Source organism: Tauraco erythrolophus, chromosome 4 (assembly GCF_009769465.1).
Source record: "Tauraco erythrolophus isolate bTauEry1 chromosome 4, bTauEry1.pri, whole genome shotgun sequence".
In the NCBI taxonomy this organism is placed as follows: domain Eukaryota; kingdom Metazoa; phylum Chordata; class Aves; order Musophagiformes; family Musophagidae; genus Tauraco; species Tauraco erythrolophus.
In genome coordinates, this window is record NC_141468.1 from 73817871 (window position 1) to 73837821 (window position 19951).

General features: G+C 42.4%; 1 protein-coding gene across 2 annotated transcripts; it reads right to left on the minus strand.

Moving 5' to 3' along the window:
• Window positions 1-2005: 2005 nt before the first annotated feature.
• Window positions 2006-19459, minus strand: CREBL2 (cAMP responsive element binding protein like 2). 2 transcript variants are annotated; one of them, XM_086610479.1, is made up of 4 exons: window positions 19402-19459; window positions 8096-8293; window positions 6801-6948; window positions 2006-2668 (listed from the first exon to the last, which is right to left on the minus strand). In XM_086610479.1, the coding sequence occupies exons 1-4, from the start codon at window positions 19414-19416 to the stop codon at window positions 2664-2666; spliced, it is 366 nt and encodes a 121-aa protein (XP_086466605.1). In that variant the 5' UTR covers window positions 19417-19459; the 3' UTR covers window positions 2006-2663. The 2 variants fall into 2 exon arrangements, with proteins under 2 accessions (XP_086466605.1, XP_086466604.1); XM_086610478.1 differs by lacking the exon at window positions 19402-19459 and adding an exon at window positions 14027-14209.
• Between the last annotated feature and the right edge of the window lie 492 nt (window positions 19460-19951).

A 19951-nucleotide genomic window follows, 5' to 3' on the forward strand; every position in this document is an offset into this window, starting at 1 on the left:
CTGTGCTCATTCCACGAGAGAGAAGTTCGTGGCAGAGTGATTAAAACAGACAACCTTTATCATCCTTCTCCAGCTGTCAGTCAGCCTTTTTTATCTGCCAGCACGTGTAGACAATATCAGCTCCATTAACAATGCCACTCCTTTAGTGGCACTGGATTGAAACGATGACAACATTAAGCGGTTACTGCAAAAAGACACAAGATTACGTAAACCCAGAAGGCTGAAGCAGTTAATTGGCTGTTTCTCAAACACCCACAGCAATCCACTTTGGTTCCATTGGCGTACTAGTCATTAAAAAGCTAATTGCTGTTTTATTTTAGAAGGCGAGAAACCCTAAGAATAGACTCATGAGAAACGCAGCTTGCTGAAATGAGAATGGTGACACGCTCTGCTCTCATCAGTAGAGCCCCGCAGTATAAGTGAGCTATCACCTTGTGAAGGTTTACACAAATACTTGACACAAGAGCAACTAGCTGCTCAGAAATCTAGGAGATACCTCCCTCCTCTTCCTCTATCTGAGATCCCAGGCAGGATTCGAGGTTTAAATGGAAAACTAACAGTATTATTCTATTTACTTTGACGAAACCTCTTCTGGTTGATGTTCATGAGATAAAGGTCTTTGGGCCAAAGTTTTCTTTCTCACAAATGAATTCCCTCCTAGCTCCATAGAGTGTTTCAGGTACATAAGCCCAAGCTGAATTTACCTTTTTTTCTGAAAACTGTCACTGGTGAAAACGCTGGGCAACCTGGAATCTCACAGAAATACAAGTAACAGAATAATCCAAATCTCAATGTTTCAAGTGAAAAAAAGACAACTTTGTGAGTAGCAGAACTGTTTCAGCACATGCCCAACATCCACAACTGAACAACATTGTCATTGCTGTCTGCAACTGCTGTCTAACAGTGCTGCCTTCCTCCTGATCATACAGCTAAACAGAAGAATGCTTGAAAAGGCAAAAAACTGCTCTGGGGTGAGCCGGTATCAGCACTGCTTCCGCTAGGCTATGTGGAGAAACAAGAACTGGGTCCTGAGCTACAAAGGATGACGATAGTCTTAAAAGCTTGCAATACAGAAGGGGAATTTACACTGATGTTACTGAAACCTTAAAATGCAGAAGGAGTGGTCAGTGTGAGTTGCTGGGTATGGTACAGCGTGTGTGCAGAGGCAGAGAAATGGCAGAATAACTCATGTTTTTATGTAGGCCCCTGGAAAAAGAACCCTTGACAGCTTTTGAAAACAGCTGCCAGGCCACTCAGGGAAGAAAGGAGATTCACAGAAGACTCTGTTTCTGTAAGGAAAAGGGAATGCATATGGAAAAGCAGATTTCAAACGAGAGAGGAAAGAAAAAGCCCAGAAACTCAAAACAGAACACGCTGACCTATCAACACAGCAGGATCCGTGTTCAATAGGGAGTAGGGAAGAATTGTTCTTACACCAGCAAGCATTCGGAGCGTGCCGCATAAGGAGATGGTGAAGTTGGAGGCCACTGCTGGTGTGCTCTACCACAGGAATATGCACCACTGCTGTAGCCAGCACTGCAGAACTTGATCAAAATTTATTTTGAAAGTTGCCATGAGAAAGTAGGTATGGAAAAAGGCACCTCTCACAGCAAGCTATTTCTGTTCACATTGAACACTGTCTCATGAAAACACACATTTTTATAATCCACTTGTCTTTTACTCACAGATTTCTTTCATCATCAGAATACCTATCAGCTGCAGCGTAGTTAAGAACATCACCATTACCCACCCTAACATACAGAGACAAGACACAAGAATTGCTTGATGCAGCAGGCAATGCTAGTAGTGTTGGTTTAAGCCAGTTGAGAGAGTTACAGGCAGACATCCAAAAAAGCAGGGCTAATCTTGCACTAGTTATGGAAGCAAAACTTCTACCTCCCAAGTGCTTTTTCTGGAGGAAAAAAAAGTAACCAAAAGTCAGTTGTTTGGGTTTTTTAAATTATTTTTTTTTAAAATGAAGGGTTGCTGAAAATCATTAGCTGAACAATGACAGCATTTTCTAGTTACAATTTAAAGTGAGTAAGATAAAATACAAATAATGGTATAAATAATAATCAAGCAACATCCTTTGCAGAAATTGCTTAAGGCAATAGCTATAACTGACATTACAAATTCTACTTAGGTATCTACATATACAAATCTATACATTACATAAATACAGCATCAGTTGAATTTTAGTCCACTGCTTTGTTGTTCAGTATGGGCTACCTCAAACTTTTTTGCTGATTAGAAGCTTCTGTTTTCTAACACAAAACCACAACAGCCACACAAGAAACTCAGTTATTGACATAACTCAGAAATTAATGCTCAGTGGCAGTAACGGCAGGAAACTCACAAGCTGGTGTTTTGCCTTCCTTACCTACAACTGGGATTTCTGCATCAGTCAGTCCTCTGTCACTCATGCTGTAACTCTTAAGCATAATGAGAAGGACTAGCGTTCTTATTTCAGCTTTTCCTCTGATTTTTCTGCATTTTTAGACTAGTCTTAAACATTTGGTCCTTAAACTAGCAGTAATTTTATAGCTAATTTTAAAGACTATAATTTCTTGGAAAGGAGCAAATGGAACTATGATGCCAAGTCTTCTCCATCTCTTCATGAGATGCCAGGAAGAACTAGGTTCATTATCGATGTAGATTAATCTTCACCCTAAAATGTAAAAAGGAAAAAAAAAAAGGAAAAACAAGTCAGTCACAGGCACTCTCCCACAGCTAGTCAGGTTTCAGCTGTCAAGAAAGGGAAAAGCTTTTCGGAATTTATCTAATATATAAAAAACCCAAACATCTCTGATATAAGTTATAATAGTCTTTTGAAAAGCACTTAATAGAAAACAGATTATTTGAAAAACACTTATTATTATCAGATTAGGAAAGCAGACTGATTTATTTATTCACTTATTTTAAACACACAATTACAAAATGTTCTCAGTTAATTTATGAGTCGATGAAATGCGTCCACTTCATTTTTCAGGATTCTATGCACAAAGCATATATACAGCATAAAGACAGAAAAGATTTATTGCATGTTTTTCTTATCAAGTCTCCACTATCTGATAAATCCTCGGGTTACATTCTCCAAAAGGATTAGTGTAACTGTTCAGTGGTTACTCCATCATCATCAACTGAGTTCAGTCTTCTTACACCTTACTGTAACAGAGTTCTAGTGGTGTTGTAAACACCAAACACTACAGACAGCATTTTTGGAAGCCTGTGGATCGTTTCCAAGAGATACCCACCTTTAGCTGGGCAAATGGTTCTAGCTGACCATTAGATTTCCATGGCAAGTGGGGAAAATGAAGCATTTCCAGGCTTATTTCCTTTCTTCAATGTTTGAGAGAGAGAACCAGCTGCACACACTCACTGCAGGAGAAATGGGTGGAAGGCTGTACCCATCTTACACAAAGAAAGGATAAGACTGAGCTATCCTCCATTACTTCGGGTACTATATGAGACTCCTAGCCAGAAGATCTGGTTGTATCACTTCTAGGAGCCACCTCAATGTGGATGAAGACTATAACCATTAGACTACCAAATAAGCATGTATCACAAACACTCCTGTTAGTTTTCAAGAGGAACTGCTAAATTTCAAACTCCAAAATAAAAGACTCCTGGAGATGCATCTAAGCCCAGAATATTTACAACATAGCATAACCTGCCACGTGATGGAAGCCACAAGACTTCGTTTAATTAACGATTGTTGCTAGGAATCCTACATTTTGTACTGAACTACAGCATCTAGAGCAGGCTGGAAGATTGTAGTTAGAGCCTCTTATGTGTCACATGTATTTTGGCTTGCAGAACAAACAAGAAAGCTGTTTAAGATGACGTAGGCTGTAACATGTCCCCTGTCCCATATGCACGAAGCACAAAAAACCTGTTAGAACATGGATGCCACTATTCGTGCCACAGAGCCGGGGCCAGGCTTGCCAAACACAATCCTGTAACGCCAGCTGCTGGCTAAACAGGAAAGCAGGAGCCACTATGAGGAACACACGAAAACTGTTGCTCATCACAATGAGACATTCCAACTCCTCATTCCCTTCATAAAAGAAAACTTAACTCCAGAGAAGTTTCTTGTTTGGTATCACAGAAAGCAAAACAGAGTGGAGTTGGAAGAGAGCAAGTGGGTTATTTCTGGTGAGATCAGAGCTGCATTTGTCACATAACCTAGTGCAGAGTGGTGCTGTTCTGGTCACATATACTGTAACTCCTCTGCATGTTTTCTACATCCCTGATTCAGAAAGACATTTAAGTATGCGCATAACCTTTGAAATATATGTTTAATTACAATACATAGTTTACATTTGAAACTAGACTGTGTAAGTCTAATTCTAACCAAAAATAATATATTACACTTCCGGCATGATCACGTTACAAAATCCAACTGCAAGGTTCACAGGGTCTAGTTCTAGACATCTGGCCTAGTTTTTTTTCCGCTCCAGAGAACACAGAAAAAGGACAGGCAAACATTCAACACAGACAAAAATCCCCAAATTTACGGGATGTTGTTAGCTTTGTTGCTATCTTTCAGGACAAATTGCAGTTCAGGGTCAGGAGGAACCCTCATATCCTCCCCATCTCTGCTTCAGTGTTACTTAACCTTTCATAGTAGTTTTCCATGTCTATGCAACATCTCTAGCAATTGCTAAGTAAGTACATGTGTGGAAGGTCTAGAGAATAAACTTAAAACCATGCCTTAAGGATTAATGTATGAGTGCTCAGAATGGAATTCTGAAAAACAACTGTGCTGTACACTGAAATATGGCACTTTATTATTTTCAGTGCTTTCAACTAATCCTGAATTGAGACAATGCTAAACAGACCAAATTAGTTTAATAAAAAGACGGCAACACTCAGTCTAGCAAAGTCATTCACTATAATATTTATTCTAGGAAACAAAGAAGAAAACGTAAGATTAAAAACGTTCCATGCATTTCATAAAACACAGAGAAAGACATTGTCACAAACAAAACAGAGAATAAGCAAGCAAAACCCCCACTGAAAATCCTGAGAGCTCCACTCTCCACATTGCATCATATAAACACAAAAAGCACATACAGGAGAAAAAAACGGACTAAGGAAAGCAGCAGGTTATCTGTCAACATCTGGGACGAGTAAATCAGCCCGCAAGACTTTTGCCATCACTTCTCTTATCATAAAAATCAAACTGACGCAACTTGTTTTCCTTGCTACCAGTTCTTGGCATTATCTTTGGCTAGGAAACCAGGATAGCACAGCAGAATTCATATTAAGTTGCAGACTAGAAAGATACTAAGGCCCAAAGTGCAGGTAGAAACAGAATGATTGCAGAGCACAACGGGTGGGAGGAGATGGCCGTTGTTCCACTGCTGGAAGCAAGGTGGAAGGACACGCTTTGACTACCTTACCGGGAGCATGGGGGGGTGGGAAATACATCCCACGAAAGAAGTATGGGCAGAAGCAGGGAATATATCTAGCACCTCTCTAAGAATCTCAATAACATAAAAGAGACACCGCATTATAAAAGGATGCTGAAAGCAACTTCTTTATTTAGATTACAAATTACATTACTATAAAGCTTCTTACTGAAAGCTTTTGATCCAGTCCCTTCTCTCCAACCTACAGTACTCCATTTGGCTTTAGCAAAGCTGCTATGAGATCCTCCCGTTGCTTTTGTTTTACATAACCTCTCAGACTCCCACAACAGTTACCAACCACATAACTACTGACCACAAAGCCAGTCTAATTCCAGGCTCTGACATAAAAGTAGCCTCCATCTCTTACTGGGAACGCCCAAAAGCTGCCATAGCTGTATTTGGGGAGGGTGGTGTTGAGAAAGGAAGAACAAAGTCCCACTCAAACAAACGCCTATTACCCCAAAACCCCACTCCATGCAGGCTTAGGAATGCCACAATCAAAGAGATTCATGGGGAGAGCAGCAAAGAGAGGACAGCGGTCTGGGATCCTTCCCCCTGCACCCAAGGATGCATCCACTTCTCTGACAACAGCATTCTTCTGCTAGCTACCAAGCTATCTCCGCTGCAGCGCGGAAGGTTCCGCATTGGCCTCCTGTGAAGGATGCACCATGGGGGAAGATTGTTACAGTTACAAATGTGGTTTTCACGTTGTTTCTTAAAAACATAAAGCTAGGAATTCAGATTTTAAAAAATCTAGAGTAAAGTGTAATTTAATCTGTAGCATGAAATACTTCAAAATTGGAAGATGCGAGATACAGAATTGCCCATGCTACACCTTAACACTGTTCCTTTGCATGTACATATCAGGAATATGACTTTATATCACACGATCTTTTCACCTTCCAATCCCCAGAAGAACCTTATTTCATTCCCCGAACAAGCACAAACGAAGCAGAAAGACGACTCCACAGGAAATCCCAAGTCCAGCATTTCTCACTTTTGAGTGCTTGCAGCTAGAATAATGTTTTCATGACAGGAGTTTTTAAAATTCAATTATGTTTTATGTGCTCCATTTACCTTGCATTAGGAAAACAGAAAATGCTGTAAAAGATTAAGGTCTCAGGTCTTCACAGGTCTCTACAGGCCTTGGTGAAACAGAAGGATTGAGTCTTTGAAAATAACTGCCCAGTTTCCTAGCTAGTGTAATTTCTGTGTTGTCCATGTAAACATTACACAGAGTCTTTGTACCACCCACTAAGCTCTTTGCTTCAAATCAACTATTTGTGCCCAAAAGCACATCCTTATGTTTCTTCCTACACCACAGCCATCCTCCTACACCACAAAAGATGTAACAAAATACGAATTAATCATAGGCTAGATACTCACACGGATTGCTGCTGTTTGCTTCTGTCTTCCCAGCCTTGGCAAGTTTGGCTGAGTTCTGCTGTGCTTTGCCCTGCTCCTCTCCAGTTAGCAGGGCTTTTATTTCAGAGGGGATTTTCCCTTGGTCCATCGCCATGCACCACTGCTTATACTGAAACATGCAAACACATTAGGCATCAGCAAACTGCCAGGATCACATTAGTGCACAAAACCAGAGCTGTAATCTTTACTTTCCGGTATATTCATTTAAGGTCGGAATTTACTGGGCTGAAGCCTGTTACAAAACTGTAGAGCACTAACGAGCTAAGCACGTGTCCATGGTTGCGTACCTGGCCTCAGTAAATCCTGTTTCAGTCAATAAACTGCTACTCAGTGGCTGTACTAGACACAATACTGTAATTATTAAACAACATGGAACACTTTGTGCATTTTCTCGCTGCTGGCATGCCAGAATACCGTTCCAGTTCATGGCCTATTAAAAACAAATATTTCACATGACTCTGGGGCTGATTGACTATTAAGAGGTCCTTTCTGATTGTGCAAGGCACGGTTACAGCACATGTGCATTATTCCTAGTTCCCTCATCTAAAATTCTTCACTGGCAAACCCTCAAGCACACCGAAAAACTTGTGGTCATTTGGCTGACTTTCCACCCAATCCTAACCCTACTCACTTAGTGATTAGCCCTGCCTTTTCAAAGGAACCTAATGCAAAGTCAAGGCAACATCCTCAGCTCCAGTGAAATTTCAATGGCATCTCAGTATCACTGAGGAGCTGAGTCTGTATTTCCAGATGAAACACTCTCTTTGGTTAATGCAGCTTATCTGGCCAAGACACCCAACTTATATGTGCTGTAAACACAGGACAGCTGTGCAACCACGTACACAGAGAGCATGCTACAAGAACCAACGTCCCTAACAGAGACAAAGGTTTGTGGGAAGCAAAGACACACTCTGGATACACGTCACCCTTGACATTTTAACACATCTCTTCCCACCCTCTACCCGTTTCTACCTCTGTCAGAGGTTTTCCAAAACAAACATTTCAAATACAACAGACTTACAAGCAATGGCATTTTCTTTGCTTGCTTCCAGTTCAGAACCAGCAGATTAACTTGCAAAATGAGGTTCACATTCAACACACAAAGTAGGCAAACAGCTGAATGCATCTGTTACTGATGTTTCGACACCTCATGGCTAGCCAAATCCCACTCTCAGTCACAGTGATTTTGAGACCAAATGTCCACAAGGGCAGGTCCTAAACAGTACTGAGGGTTAGGTTAAATGACAGTTTCTTACCATTTCAAGCTCTTCTCTGAGAGCGCAGATGGCTCGCTCTCTGCTTGAAACCAGCTCTTCCAGGTACTGGTACCTCAGCTTCTTCCTGGCTCTGCACTCTCTTGCACTCTGGCGACTTCTTTCAAGTTTTGCCTTCAAGTCTATTTTGGCTGGTTTACGACCTCGCTTGCCTGGTTTCTTTACCTTGCCTCCAACCACCTGGAAAGGAAGGGTACATTAAAGATCCTGTTCTGCAAAGGAGATGCTGGGACCATGTCATTGTGCCTACTAGGTGTCTTAAGTAGAAAATCTTGCATATACTTTCACTGATTCTGGAGTAATAGAGGAAAGAATGGGGCTGATGCATGAAGTTTTCAGTGACGGCATCAAAAACGAAAGAGACGGATATGACTTCATATTGAAGTCAGTGTTTAAGCAGTCCTACTGTAAATGCTACTAATCTGATTCGGAAAAGCTCCACAGAATGGTTGAGGATGGCAGGGACCTCTGCAGCTGGTTGCCCAGGACTGTGTCCAGGCGGCTGTTGAATATTTCCAAAGATGAAGACTCCACCACCTCCCTGGGCAACCTGTGCCAGTGTTCAGCCACTCTTACAGTAAAAAGCACTTCCTGATGTTCAGGTGGACCCTCCTGTGTTCCAGTTTGTGTCCACTGCCTCTGGTCCTGGCTCTGGGTGTGACTGAAGAGAGCCTGGTTCCCTCCCTTTTATACCCTTCCCTTCAGGTACTTGTACACACTAATGAGATCCTCTCAGTCTTCTCTTCCAAAAGCTAGGTGGTCCCAGCCCTATCAGCCTTTCCTCATAGAAGAGATGATCCAGTCCCTTCATCATCTTAGTGGCCCTTTGCTGGACTCTCTCCAGTGGCTCCATTTCTCTTGTAGTGGGGAGTCCAGAAAAGACACACTACTCCAGGCATCTAAGTGGATATCTGGGACATCTAGGAGACAGATGATCAGTGAAACTGTTTTAATATTACCAATAACCTCTACCCTAATACTTGCCAGCTCTAGAAATACTATATTATAGAGTTTAATGCTTTAATTTGGAAGAAAAAAAATACTGATTTATATCAATATAATCCAAAACTTAGTTTTGTTGCATGAAATGACCACAGTTTCAGCCCACTCTGAAGGTGAAACTTGTCAGAATTATTCACTAATCATCTGAACTTCCTCAGTCCTGATTTATTTCAAAATAATCTTCTGAGGAATTTTACTAAACAGGGAATTCAGTTACACTGAGGCCTACCTCTGCTGCCTCTGTTCCAGTTGTACCTAACCACTCTGGCCATGTTTACCGTCGAAACAATACTACACAGCTTAGAAAACTGCCTCCTCATTCAACCTATCCCAGTATTAAACTCTCCCAGCACCTAATTTAGATCCCCCTTGCAGAACTGTAACCCCCTAGCTTCTTGCCCCACGGATTGCAGGTTTGCAATCATTTTCCCCTCTTCTTTGTGGCTTTTTTTTAAAAAAAAAAAAAGTCAGAAAGCTTCTCTTGCTACAAATAAAAAAAGAAGGGAACAGTTTCCTCAATGTTTACTCCACACTTCACCACCCAAATATTTCACTCTTTACATGAGAGCATGGCACATGAAAAAGTCTTCAATATGGTCTGAAATTCAGTACAGTTGCCATCAGGTAATATCGCCCTCTAAGCATTGCGTCAGCCACACACCCCACCTCCCCTCTGAAGTGAGGGCTTCTCTTTATTTGCATTCTGACCACACTGTTTGAATGGAGGGGGTGTGGAGAAACATGCCTATCACACACACCCCTAAATACCAGAATTTTGCTGCTGGCTTAGTGTTTTGCCATACTATATATAGACAGTACTTTTTCTAATAGGCAGTGTTCAAAATATCAGAGTTCATAATTAAAAAAGGCACTTCTCACTGTGTGATGCTACAAAATAAGTCAGCTTTGACATTCAAAGAAGTCGCTTGTTCTACAAACTTAGCAGGCTGCAATAAAAACAATAACATAGTGAACTGATGTGCTAGAACGAAAGGAAAAAAAAAAGGATTATACAATTGAGCCTATTCTTTCTTTGGAAAGTGAGTCAACAATCACATGCCAACATAATCCTACCCTCTCTATATTGCCTCTCAATTTATTCAGGAGTAGCTGCCTACCATAAGCAAACAGAGGAACAGAAAGCACTTAATGGACATCTAGTGATAATGAAACAAACATAATACATTCAGAAAAGCAAAGATTAAAAAAAAAAAATCAATCTCTTTTACATTTGAACTGCTGGATACAGTTTGAATGATTTATTCACTCCACCAAGGTGCTCTCCTTAAGGTCTTCTAGTTCAGATACTATATTCACTGAAATAGTACAAAACTAAGCAGCCACAGCCAAGGGGGAAAGAAGCTTCAAAGAAAGGAGAGCGACTGTCCCCTTTCAGGTGTGATAAGCAGCTCTGTTCTCTCATGGAACCACTCATATTGTGGTTTATACCACAATACGTGGTGTGATTTATACTCCTAGCGAGTGAGAAATACACAAGAGTCTTCCCAGGAGGGGCTGCGGGCACTCACAATTTGCTATTATTACTTGCACTTGAAAGATTTCTGGATATTACACCACACACTACAGTCAATGTACTTCAGTTCTCAAAGACTTCTAGTGCCTGAGGCTTTTCTGTGGCAATGCAAGGTAGTTTAAAGTAAATCTTTGAATTCAAGAGCTAGATAAGGTCTTGTAGAGACATACACTCCAGCTCTCTCAAAACACGTTTGCCACTCTGAGTTCTGATCCTCTAGAAGAGCGGGCTACCACTCAAGTTCAGAGTCCCAGCACACCACACGTTGCCGTATGAATAAAATAATAACTCAAGTCTTAGTCCCGTGCAGGAGCACATCATGGTCATGCCCTTTCACCAGAACATCAGGCAGGTGAATAGTTGCTACCACATTCTTTCTCTCAACCAGTAAGTTAAAGCTACTTGCAAACAGCACCCAACCTTTCCACAGCCAGCATCTTGGGCAGCACAAACCTTTGTGGCAGTTAAATCCATCCAACACCACCATCTCACAAAATAATTTCTTTTTAAGGACCTATTATTTTAAAGCATCTTGTGTATGCTCATAGGTAGCTGATGCCTTTTTCAAGGGAGGGGTCACATCAACACAGAAAACATATAAAAGGGCAAGGGACAGTGGATTGTTACGCCAGTAAGATATCACATGAGCTTGTCCAAACTGTGAGCTTTAAAGGCATGCTTTTATTAACAGATCTAGAGATGTGGACATAAAACAGTTAAAGGCACTTTGTAGGCACTTTTTTTGCAAGGAAATTAGACACTGGTGTAGACTACTTTGCAAGTTGCAGTGGCACCCTTGATCCACCCTTGTTATCAATTAACTGCTTTCCCTTTAGTTGCTGTAGAGAGCTTTCTACAGAGAGCCATATTAATTGCTCACTCTCCCCCATCATCTTTTCCCACTGCAGCAGCCCTGCACACAGGCTCTCTCAGGGAGGAAAAATGGTTGTGCCTCTTAGGTCACTGCTTGCCAATGCTCTGACCACCAGGACTATGTAAATAACGAAAAGCTCCCTTCCCTTTAAACTCTGACTTTAAACAGCAAGTTCCTAATAATCTGTCTCCACACCACCCTGAGAGACTCGTATTGTCTCTGTGGCTCCTGAACTGGAGTTCATCGTACAACCAGGCATGAGCCTGCACAGCTAGTTTGGCAAGCTATCTAATCAAATCCTGCATCCTTAACAGTTTTTCCTCACCAATACCTGGAAGCTTCTGCTGTAACCTTCAGCAACCCAGCTGGGGAAAAAAAGGCCTGGTAAATCCTTTGCCACCAACCCACATTACCATATCTCCCTGGTTCTAGTCATGTTTGCCTACTCAGTTGCTATGCTGATGTGACAGCAGGAAGACAAAGCAGAAGTGCTAGTTGATGTTGAACATGGCAGAAGACCAAGGGGAAAAAAAAAAACCAAAACCAACAAGCGAACATTTTTTATTCCTTTTGCATTTCTCCAGAGTTTATAAAGGGATACGGTCTATCAGCATTCATCAGCAGGGATTTGTTGTTGGTTGGGTTTTTTTTTTCAGTGAGTTATATGTAATCAAGACCCAGAACAATATTAATCATAAAATCGGTCATAGAAATATTAATAATGACATACATTTGTCAGAAATCTGACCAAGCTTCTATTTCAGATCACTAAGACTTCAGAAAATACAAAACCATATCTTCCTCTCTTTTTAATGCAGTACTTAGATCATAACATCATTCTTGCCTGGCTTCAGTGTTCAGGTACAAAACTATTTGGATTGGAATTGGAAACAGGTTCCATTACTTGCTTGGATACAGAAAAAGTCCTTAGATATCTGGATGTTTTATTTCCACCCCACCTAAAAAAAGTTTCAGCAGATCACTACAGAAGCACTGCCAGCTTGCACGACGAAGAAGTCCTTCTATGGAAGGACATATATACTTAATACGGCTACTAGCATTCACACCGCCAAGGAACTGAGCCACTAGGACAGAAAATTGGGATGAAGCTTGCCTCACCGTGACACCTGCAGGTTTTGGACAATTTGGCAGATTAAAACAAGCTGTCTGAAGCACTGTTCACATTGACCACTTCAGTGTCTTCCAGTAGCTCTCAGTTCATTCACAGATGAACAAACATCTCTTAAGTGCCAGTACTCAAGATCCAGCTCAGGAAATCATCTTAAGCAGACTCTTGTTTGTGTTAGTGGCTGAAGGTACAGGGCTGCAGAATCTAACTTGGTGTGGAGCTGATGATCATCTACAGAATTTATATAAAGCTATAAAAATTATTAGCAAGAAATAAAAACAAACCTAAGCACTGCATTCATTACAGTAGAGAGGGGAGAAACCTATTTATGCTTGCAAACATTTTCTCAAAATCAGTAATCAAATGAAGTTAGTCACAAGCCTAAGAAAGATTAAGTTATCCGATCTGCCAAGTCACAGGATAACATTTACAGTAGCAGTATAAAACCCAGCTAGAAAGTATGCTGGTTATTCCTCCATTGCATGACATATTATATACTTAACACGGATTATTTAGTTAACTTTCACTGGCAGACAAAACGCATCTAATAGCAATCCAAAAATGTAAGATACTACTTAGTGAACAAACACTTGGTAAGTCTTAAGCAGATATGTCAATAGAAATTAATCCTAAAACTCTAATTATAAAAGTGATTAATGTATTAAGAACATAATCTTTAGCACAGATGTGTAAAGACGACCATCTTTGCTGAAATGTCTATTTTTAAGAAGCATACGATAGGAATAAATTATCACATTTTCATAAAATGTTACACTGGCGTCCACAAGCAAGATGGGTAGGCACTGAGGTTCAGAGTAGGAATTGCTATTTAGATTCTGCAGCAATCACCCAGATGCCACCTTACCGCTCAACAGCTGAGAATCCTCCCATTCCCCCCCCCGGAAAGACTGACAGCCTCATGCGTGGAAGCGTGTCCACCAACACGCCATTCGCGTTCTCACAATTTATGCTAACAGAACTCAAGCACTTCTTTAAACCTCTCTCTGTTAGAGCTCGAAACAGGCAACAGGGGGGAGCGGTCAACTAACACTATACTACATATATCCTCCTAGCCCACTGCAAGCATTAAATAAAACTGTTTAGCTGTTCCGTGGGGTTTACTTACCCATTGCAAATGTGAGAAAGCAGACACATCATCTGAGCAGAACTGACCAGCAACTTGTTGAAACATTTGATGATTTGAAATTGCCTATCTCATATCGTAACTAAAGCTATTTAGGTTTTCATTTCTAAGCAAGCAGCAGTGAGAACACCTTATGTTGAGACACAATTCTGGATGAAAGAATTCTCCAGCACTTTGCAAACCTGCATACTGTGAAAAAAGCCCTGAAGGATGAAAACATGGTAACCCACCTCCTTAACAACTGAGGTCATTATGAAAACAGATCTTGTGCTTGGCTCTCCATGCTAGCTCTCAGCCCCTCCTGAGAGCTCTGACATTGCTCAGAGTTGATTCCAGGACAGCCTGGGAGATGGTCCCTCTTTGTGATCCCTGTCACTCACAACAGCAAGGGTCACAGGCAGAGACATGCCAGAGGACACCTCATGAATGAATGAAGGCCCATCGAGCCCTCTATTTTAAGCACAAGATTTCACATCTGACTTGCTCCCACACTCCCCTCCAAGAGAAGTCCGCATCCCCGTCATTTATGAGTTAGAACAAAACTCCCCCTGCCTCAGGATCGCGCACAACTGGGTATTTGATGTTTCAAAGATAGGCAGTGGGGAAAGCAGCGCAACTCCTCACGTGCAGCCTTTTGCTGTGGCTTTCCCCTGCCCTGACGCCAAGTCCTCCCCCAAAACAGAAAGGCTGTACCAACACCAGAGCAAGCCATCGACATATGCTCGATTCATAAATATAAATGCCCCATATGATCAGTTTACCTGAGGGCTTCCTTCTTCAAACCCATTCAACACCTGAAAATACTCTTACCTTACCTATTTAAAGGCTTTTCTTTCCTTTCACTTCACACAAGTTTGGAAATGTAGAAGCAGTCAGACCTCAAGACCAATGTCCTTGCCCAAGGCCCTGATGGAGAGCAAACAATCTGAGCTGGAGGCCCATTTTTCAACAGCCACAGTCTCTTTTACAGGTACTAAGGAATTTGGTTTTTCATTTAGAGGATGCAGAAATTTATTTCCAAGTAAAAGAAAGCCAACAACCAAGAACCAGTCTGTTCAAAGCTGAGAAACTAACCTGGAATTAAAACAAGGGCAAGAGATTGAGATCTACTCTTTTAAAAATCTGAAGAGTGGACTGATTTATTCACATCAGAACTGGATAACAAAGGGTTTTCCTAAGCCTACTTTTTTACCTTCCCTTGTATATCCAACAGATATAAGTAGCTGCCTTGAACTAGCAAGGCATTTTAAAAAGCTGTTGGGTGCATATCAATAAATTTTCATGCCTACTCAAAAAAGTAATCAATTACTACATTTCACTGCTAAGATTAAGAATGATGCACTATCCTTTTTTTTTTTAAACCCCACTTTAAATGTAAAAATACCATTTTAAATATAATATCTGTCTCCAGATATTATATTTAAATAAATTTAAATTTAAATAAACAGGACAAGAATATTTGTAATAAAAGAGGGCAGTCACAAACTTTTTTGGTGGTCGTGGTTTGGGTTTTGTTTGCTTGTTTTTAATTTTGCTGGAATAAGAAAAAAGTGCTCTAATGCTAAGAGTTTTTTTATTTCTCATTTCTACTCAAACTGAGAAGTTAAGTACTCAGATAAGTATTGCCAGAGTGTACCCTTTAAAAACTTAAATAATTAACACAAAAGACTGCAGTTAGCTATGTAGAACTGTATTTTAACAGCTACCAACAAGTTATTTATCAACTAACATGAATGCTGACAATACTTCTTACCTTTAATGCAAACTCCCTGCTTCCCAATGTATATAATAAATATGTTATACGTAGTCTTGTAAACTAATCAAGTAATTTCACCTATAAAGGCTGAAATCACAGCGAGAGACCTTCTTTATCCTGTGTCTAAATACTTCAGAGATACGTAAGTGTTATTTTAACAGAGGCTAATTGCCAAGGACCAGTTGCACCACCAGACTCTTTCCCTTACACAACCAATAGCTCAAATCACAGCAAGAAGTGAGACCAGTATCTGAACAAGCCCCAGTTTCAGAGTAGCTCTATAGGAGAAAGAAGTGAAGGTCATATTTTGGGTTTGGTTGGGGTTTTTTTTGTGTATATAATTTAAGACTTTCTTTAAAACTGGGACATGAAAGTTTTCTAGATCTGACATTCAGATAGTCTACCTCTCCCTTCATTTCTTACTATTTCCTTCCCATTTTGAGGAATATGTTAAGATGAACCATTTTTTGATTGCTCTGTTAAACCAGGTAGGGCTAAATTATAGGACACTAAGAATTAGGGAAAACATTACAGCCCGTAAGCCCAATTCTAAATTCTTTATGTCATGAATATGATGGAAAACACTGAAGTTGGGCGGATGCAGCTATGGAATGGTTACTTCACTACTAATGCAATTTATCTGCCTCAGTTTTTACAGGGAAATTCCTTTCACAGTCACACTCATTCAATTCACAGATAAGACTCTTCGACCACACAGGCCAACCCTCTCAATAAGGAGGAAAGCGTGACTCAGTGGAACTTCCAGAAGATTTCAAGGACACGCTGGCTCAAGCTGTAAGACCATACTGGCTATAAAATGAAGCATAAATATTGCTTGCCTCATCCCGACACAGCGACATACAACAGGAAGAGCTCTCCCAAGAGAAATGGGATCTCCTGAATGGAGGCACCAAACTCTCAGGGCAACCTGCAGCCTCATGAACTTGTTCTGAAAGGAACCGTAGCCATTCAGAACGACTACAGTGAAGGTTTTCAGAGCAGCAGGCACTGATGAGTGTCAACCATTCTCAGTAGAAGATATGAGGATCCAATATCACTCGAGGTTATTACCTAATGAAAAATCTGCTGAGGTAACAAAGATTTTCAAAGTTCTCCGTAGGTACAGCCACACCCAGTAGTTCTGGGCAGGACTCTTTTCAATATCACTGTCCTCACAAGCATCTCAGCAATAAATATTAAATAAAAACATCATACTAGGAAACTGTAATTGACACTGATTATAGAAAGACTAAATATTCAACTCTGCTTTTTTCTCCCTTCGCTCAACATTAATTTTTCTAAAGAAAAAACGAGCAAAGACCTGTCTTACCAACTTGATGAAAAGCTTTAGGTAATTTTGTGCATGGATTCAAAAACGTTTCAGAAAAAGCAGATTATCAGGACTTCACAAAACACAACAATAGATCAAAAATTATTTTTAATGAAAAATCTAGAAGTCATCTGTTACAAATAAGTAAATTCTGCTATAGGAGAAATTACGTGTTCTTAACACTAAAAAAGTCAGCTAATACTCAGGAGCTATATATGCCTCCAAAATTAAATCTTCTGGATCTTCTAGACTACTGCCCTGATTACATGAACTTTCATGCAGTTCTTACAGTTGAGAGCATTTTGTTGACTTCAGTGACGCAGATTCTCCCCACTCTGCAGCTTTCAGACGAGGCCTCAATAAAACCAATAGTATATATAGGTTAATTTGGCAAATCATCATGAACCTTACCTATACTTACGATCTATTCTGTGAATCCTTTGTACTGCCAAATTATTGATCACTTCTAAACTTTTTAGATTTATTCCATAAGAAATTACACCAAGTATTTTTTCCCCTTTGAATCCCCTTCTGCCTTTGAATTAAGGCAGATCAGCACAGGCAGTGCAATTTTGGTTTAGTAAAGTTCAAGTGGGAAGAAAACCAGGTGGCTTGAGAACAAACAAGGTACCACAGGCCTGTGGCTGCCACATGATCAGTTTTAACACTCAAGCCAAGCTCAGAATGCATTACGAGTCAGAAGGTGGCTGCCTCACAGCCTGCCTCAAGCATGGTTTCACCTGGCTCACTCCTGGGGACTTCAGCTACCTCCAGCACAAAACCCAAGATAACACCACAAGCACCACTCTAGTGAACTGAAACACCCAAACTCAGCTGGGAGTTTCAGTTGTGAAATACTGAACTGAGTGGACGCAGCAGTTATTTTCTCAGTTCTCACATGAGCCCTGTAGGTTGTGCTTTAGGGGCATCCCAGTGCAAGCAGGTGGAGGAGGCATTCCTCTTGCATCTTTAACATCTTTGTTGATGACATAGACAGTGGGATCAAGTGCACCCTCAGCAAGTTTGCAGATGACACCAAGCTGTGTGGTGTTGTGGACATGCTGGAGGGAAGAGATGCCATCCAGAGGGACCTTGACAGGCTGGAGAGCTGGGCCTTTGAGAACCTAAGGATGTTCAACAACACCAAATGCAAGGTCCTGCACATGGGTTGGGCCAATCCCAAGCATAAGTACAGGCTGGGCGGAGAATGGACTGAGAGCAGACCTGAGGAAAAGGACTTGGAAGTGCTGGTTGATGACAAGCTCAACATGAGCCAAAGTGCGCTGGCAGCCCAGAAAGCCAACCGTGTCCTGGGCTGCATCCAAAGAAGCGTGGCCAGCAAGTCGAGGGAGGTGATTCTGCCCCTCTACTCTGCTCTTGTGAGACCCCACCTTCAATACTGTGTTCAGCTCTGGAGTCCCCAGCATAAGAAGGATATGGAGCTGCTGGAGTGAGTCCAGAGGAAGGCCTCAAAGATGATCCGAGGGCTGGAGCACCTCTGCTATGAAGACAGGCTGAGAGAGTTGGGGCTGTTCAGCTGGAGAAGAGAAGACTCCAGGGTGATCTTACTGCAGCCTTCCAGTACTTAAAAGGGGTCTACAAGAAAGCTGGAGAGGGACTTTTTACAATGGCATGTAGTGATAGGACAAGGGGCAATGGCTTTAAACTGAAAGAGGGTAGATTTACATTAGATATAAGGAAGAAATTTTTCACTGTGAAGGTGGTGAGGTACTGGAACAGGCTGCCCAGAGAAGCTGTAGATGCCTCATCCCTGGAAGTGTTCAAGGCCATGTTGGATGAGGCTTTGGGCAACTTGTTGTAGTGGAAGGTGTCCCTGCCCATGGCAGGGGGGTTGGAACTAGATGATCTTTGAGGTCCCTTCCAACCCAAACCATTCTATGATTCTATGATTCTATCTTTTGACGTTTCAACCTGCTTAAATGGAAAACCTGTACCTTTAAGGATGTCACTGTGCTGTTCTTATAAGAAGATGCAGGAAGAATCGAGGCACCTGCACTCATTGCAAGGTTGCGACCCAAGCTCCTAGTGCCTTACCACTCTTACACAGTCGCTATTAATCTCAGAAATTCAGGATGTTATAGGAACATGATCCACCACACCAGATCAGACCACTGGTCTGTATCCAGCCAGGAGCTTTAAGGAAAAGCCAGAAGCAGCACCCAAGCACTGTGCTCCGTTGCAGGCAACAAGCGAGAAAAGCAAAGGGGACGAGCCCTCCTTCCTACCAGCAACGACAGGAGGCCTTCAAGAGAAGATTTCAGAGAAGTTTATTTCAAAAGTCTTTAGCAGGAGCACTCACCTCACTCGCAGTTCCCTGTTAACAGTTACGAGGCTTTGTGTGGGTCTGCATCACACACTCGCACACCGCTAGGAGCCTGAACCCGCCGGGCTCAGGCGCAGGAGGGATACCCCGGCCTCCTGCCCCAGCGCACCGCCTCCTCGCCTACCCCCGGCTCTGAACCGGCCCCAGCCGCCGGGCGGGCCCCGCAGCCCCTTACCTTGCTGTCATCCATGCGTGCCGCCAGCCCCAGCCCCGCACCGCCGCAGTCCCGGCAAGGGAAGCGCCCCGAGGCCGCCCGCCCCGGCGGACACCGGCACTCACAATCCCGGAGCACGGCCCGCGGCCGCCGCCATTCCCCGCCGCCCTGTTTGTTTACAGCCGCCGGGGGCGCGGCGGCAGCGCGGTGCGCGCCGGGAAGAGGAGTTTTCCCCGTGCACTGCCACCATGGGCCGTTGCAGAGGTGGGGGCAGGTGGAACTACAACTCCCAGCAGGCCCTGCTAGGGAGAGGCGGGGAGAAGCGCTGCGATTGGTCCCTGCCCCGCTGCGCGGGAGAACTACATTTCCCAGAAGGCTGCCGGCGCCTGCCCGCCTCGCCGCGGGCCCGGCACTCCCTGCGGCAGAGGCGGGCGGCTTCCTCAGCCCGCTCCTCCAGTTTCTCGTCGTGCGTGAGGGCGACTGTCGGTTCCGTCTCTCCCTGTAGCCCTAATTTTAACCCCAATCTTTCCTGCTGCGGGTGCGGCCGCCACCAGCGCCCCCCTCCTCTCCA

Bases quoted from the DNA above. Each gene is read 5' to 3' on its own strand.
- CREBL2 (XM_086610478.1), bottom strand. From the start codon at position 14,047: ATGACCTCAGTTGTTAAGGAG. The intron at 8,294-14,026 runs GTGGGTTACCAT...CTTCCTTTCCAG, and splicing joins TGACCTCAGTTGTTAAGGAG to GTGGTTGGAGGCAAGGTAAA. The intron at 6,949-8,095 runs GTAAGAAACTGT...TGCATGTTTCAG, and splicing joins TCAGAGAAGAGCTTGAAATG to TATAAGCAGTGGTGCATGGC.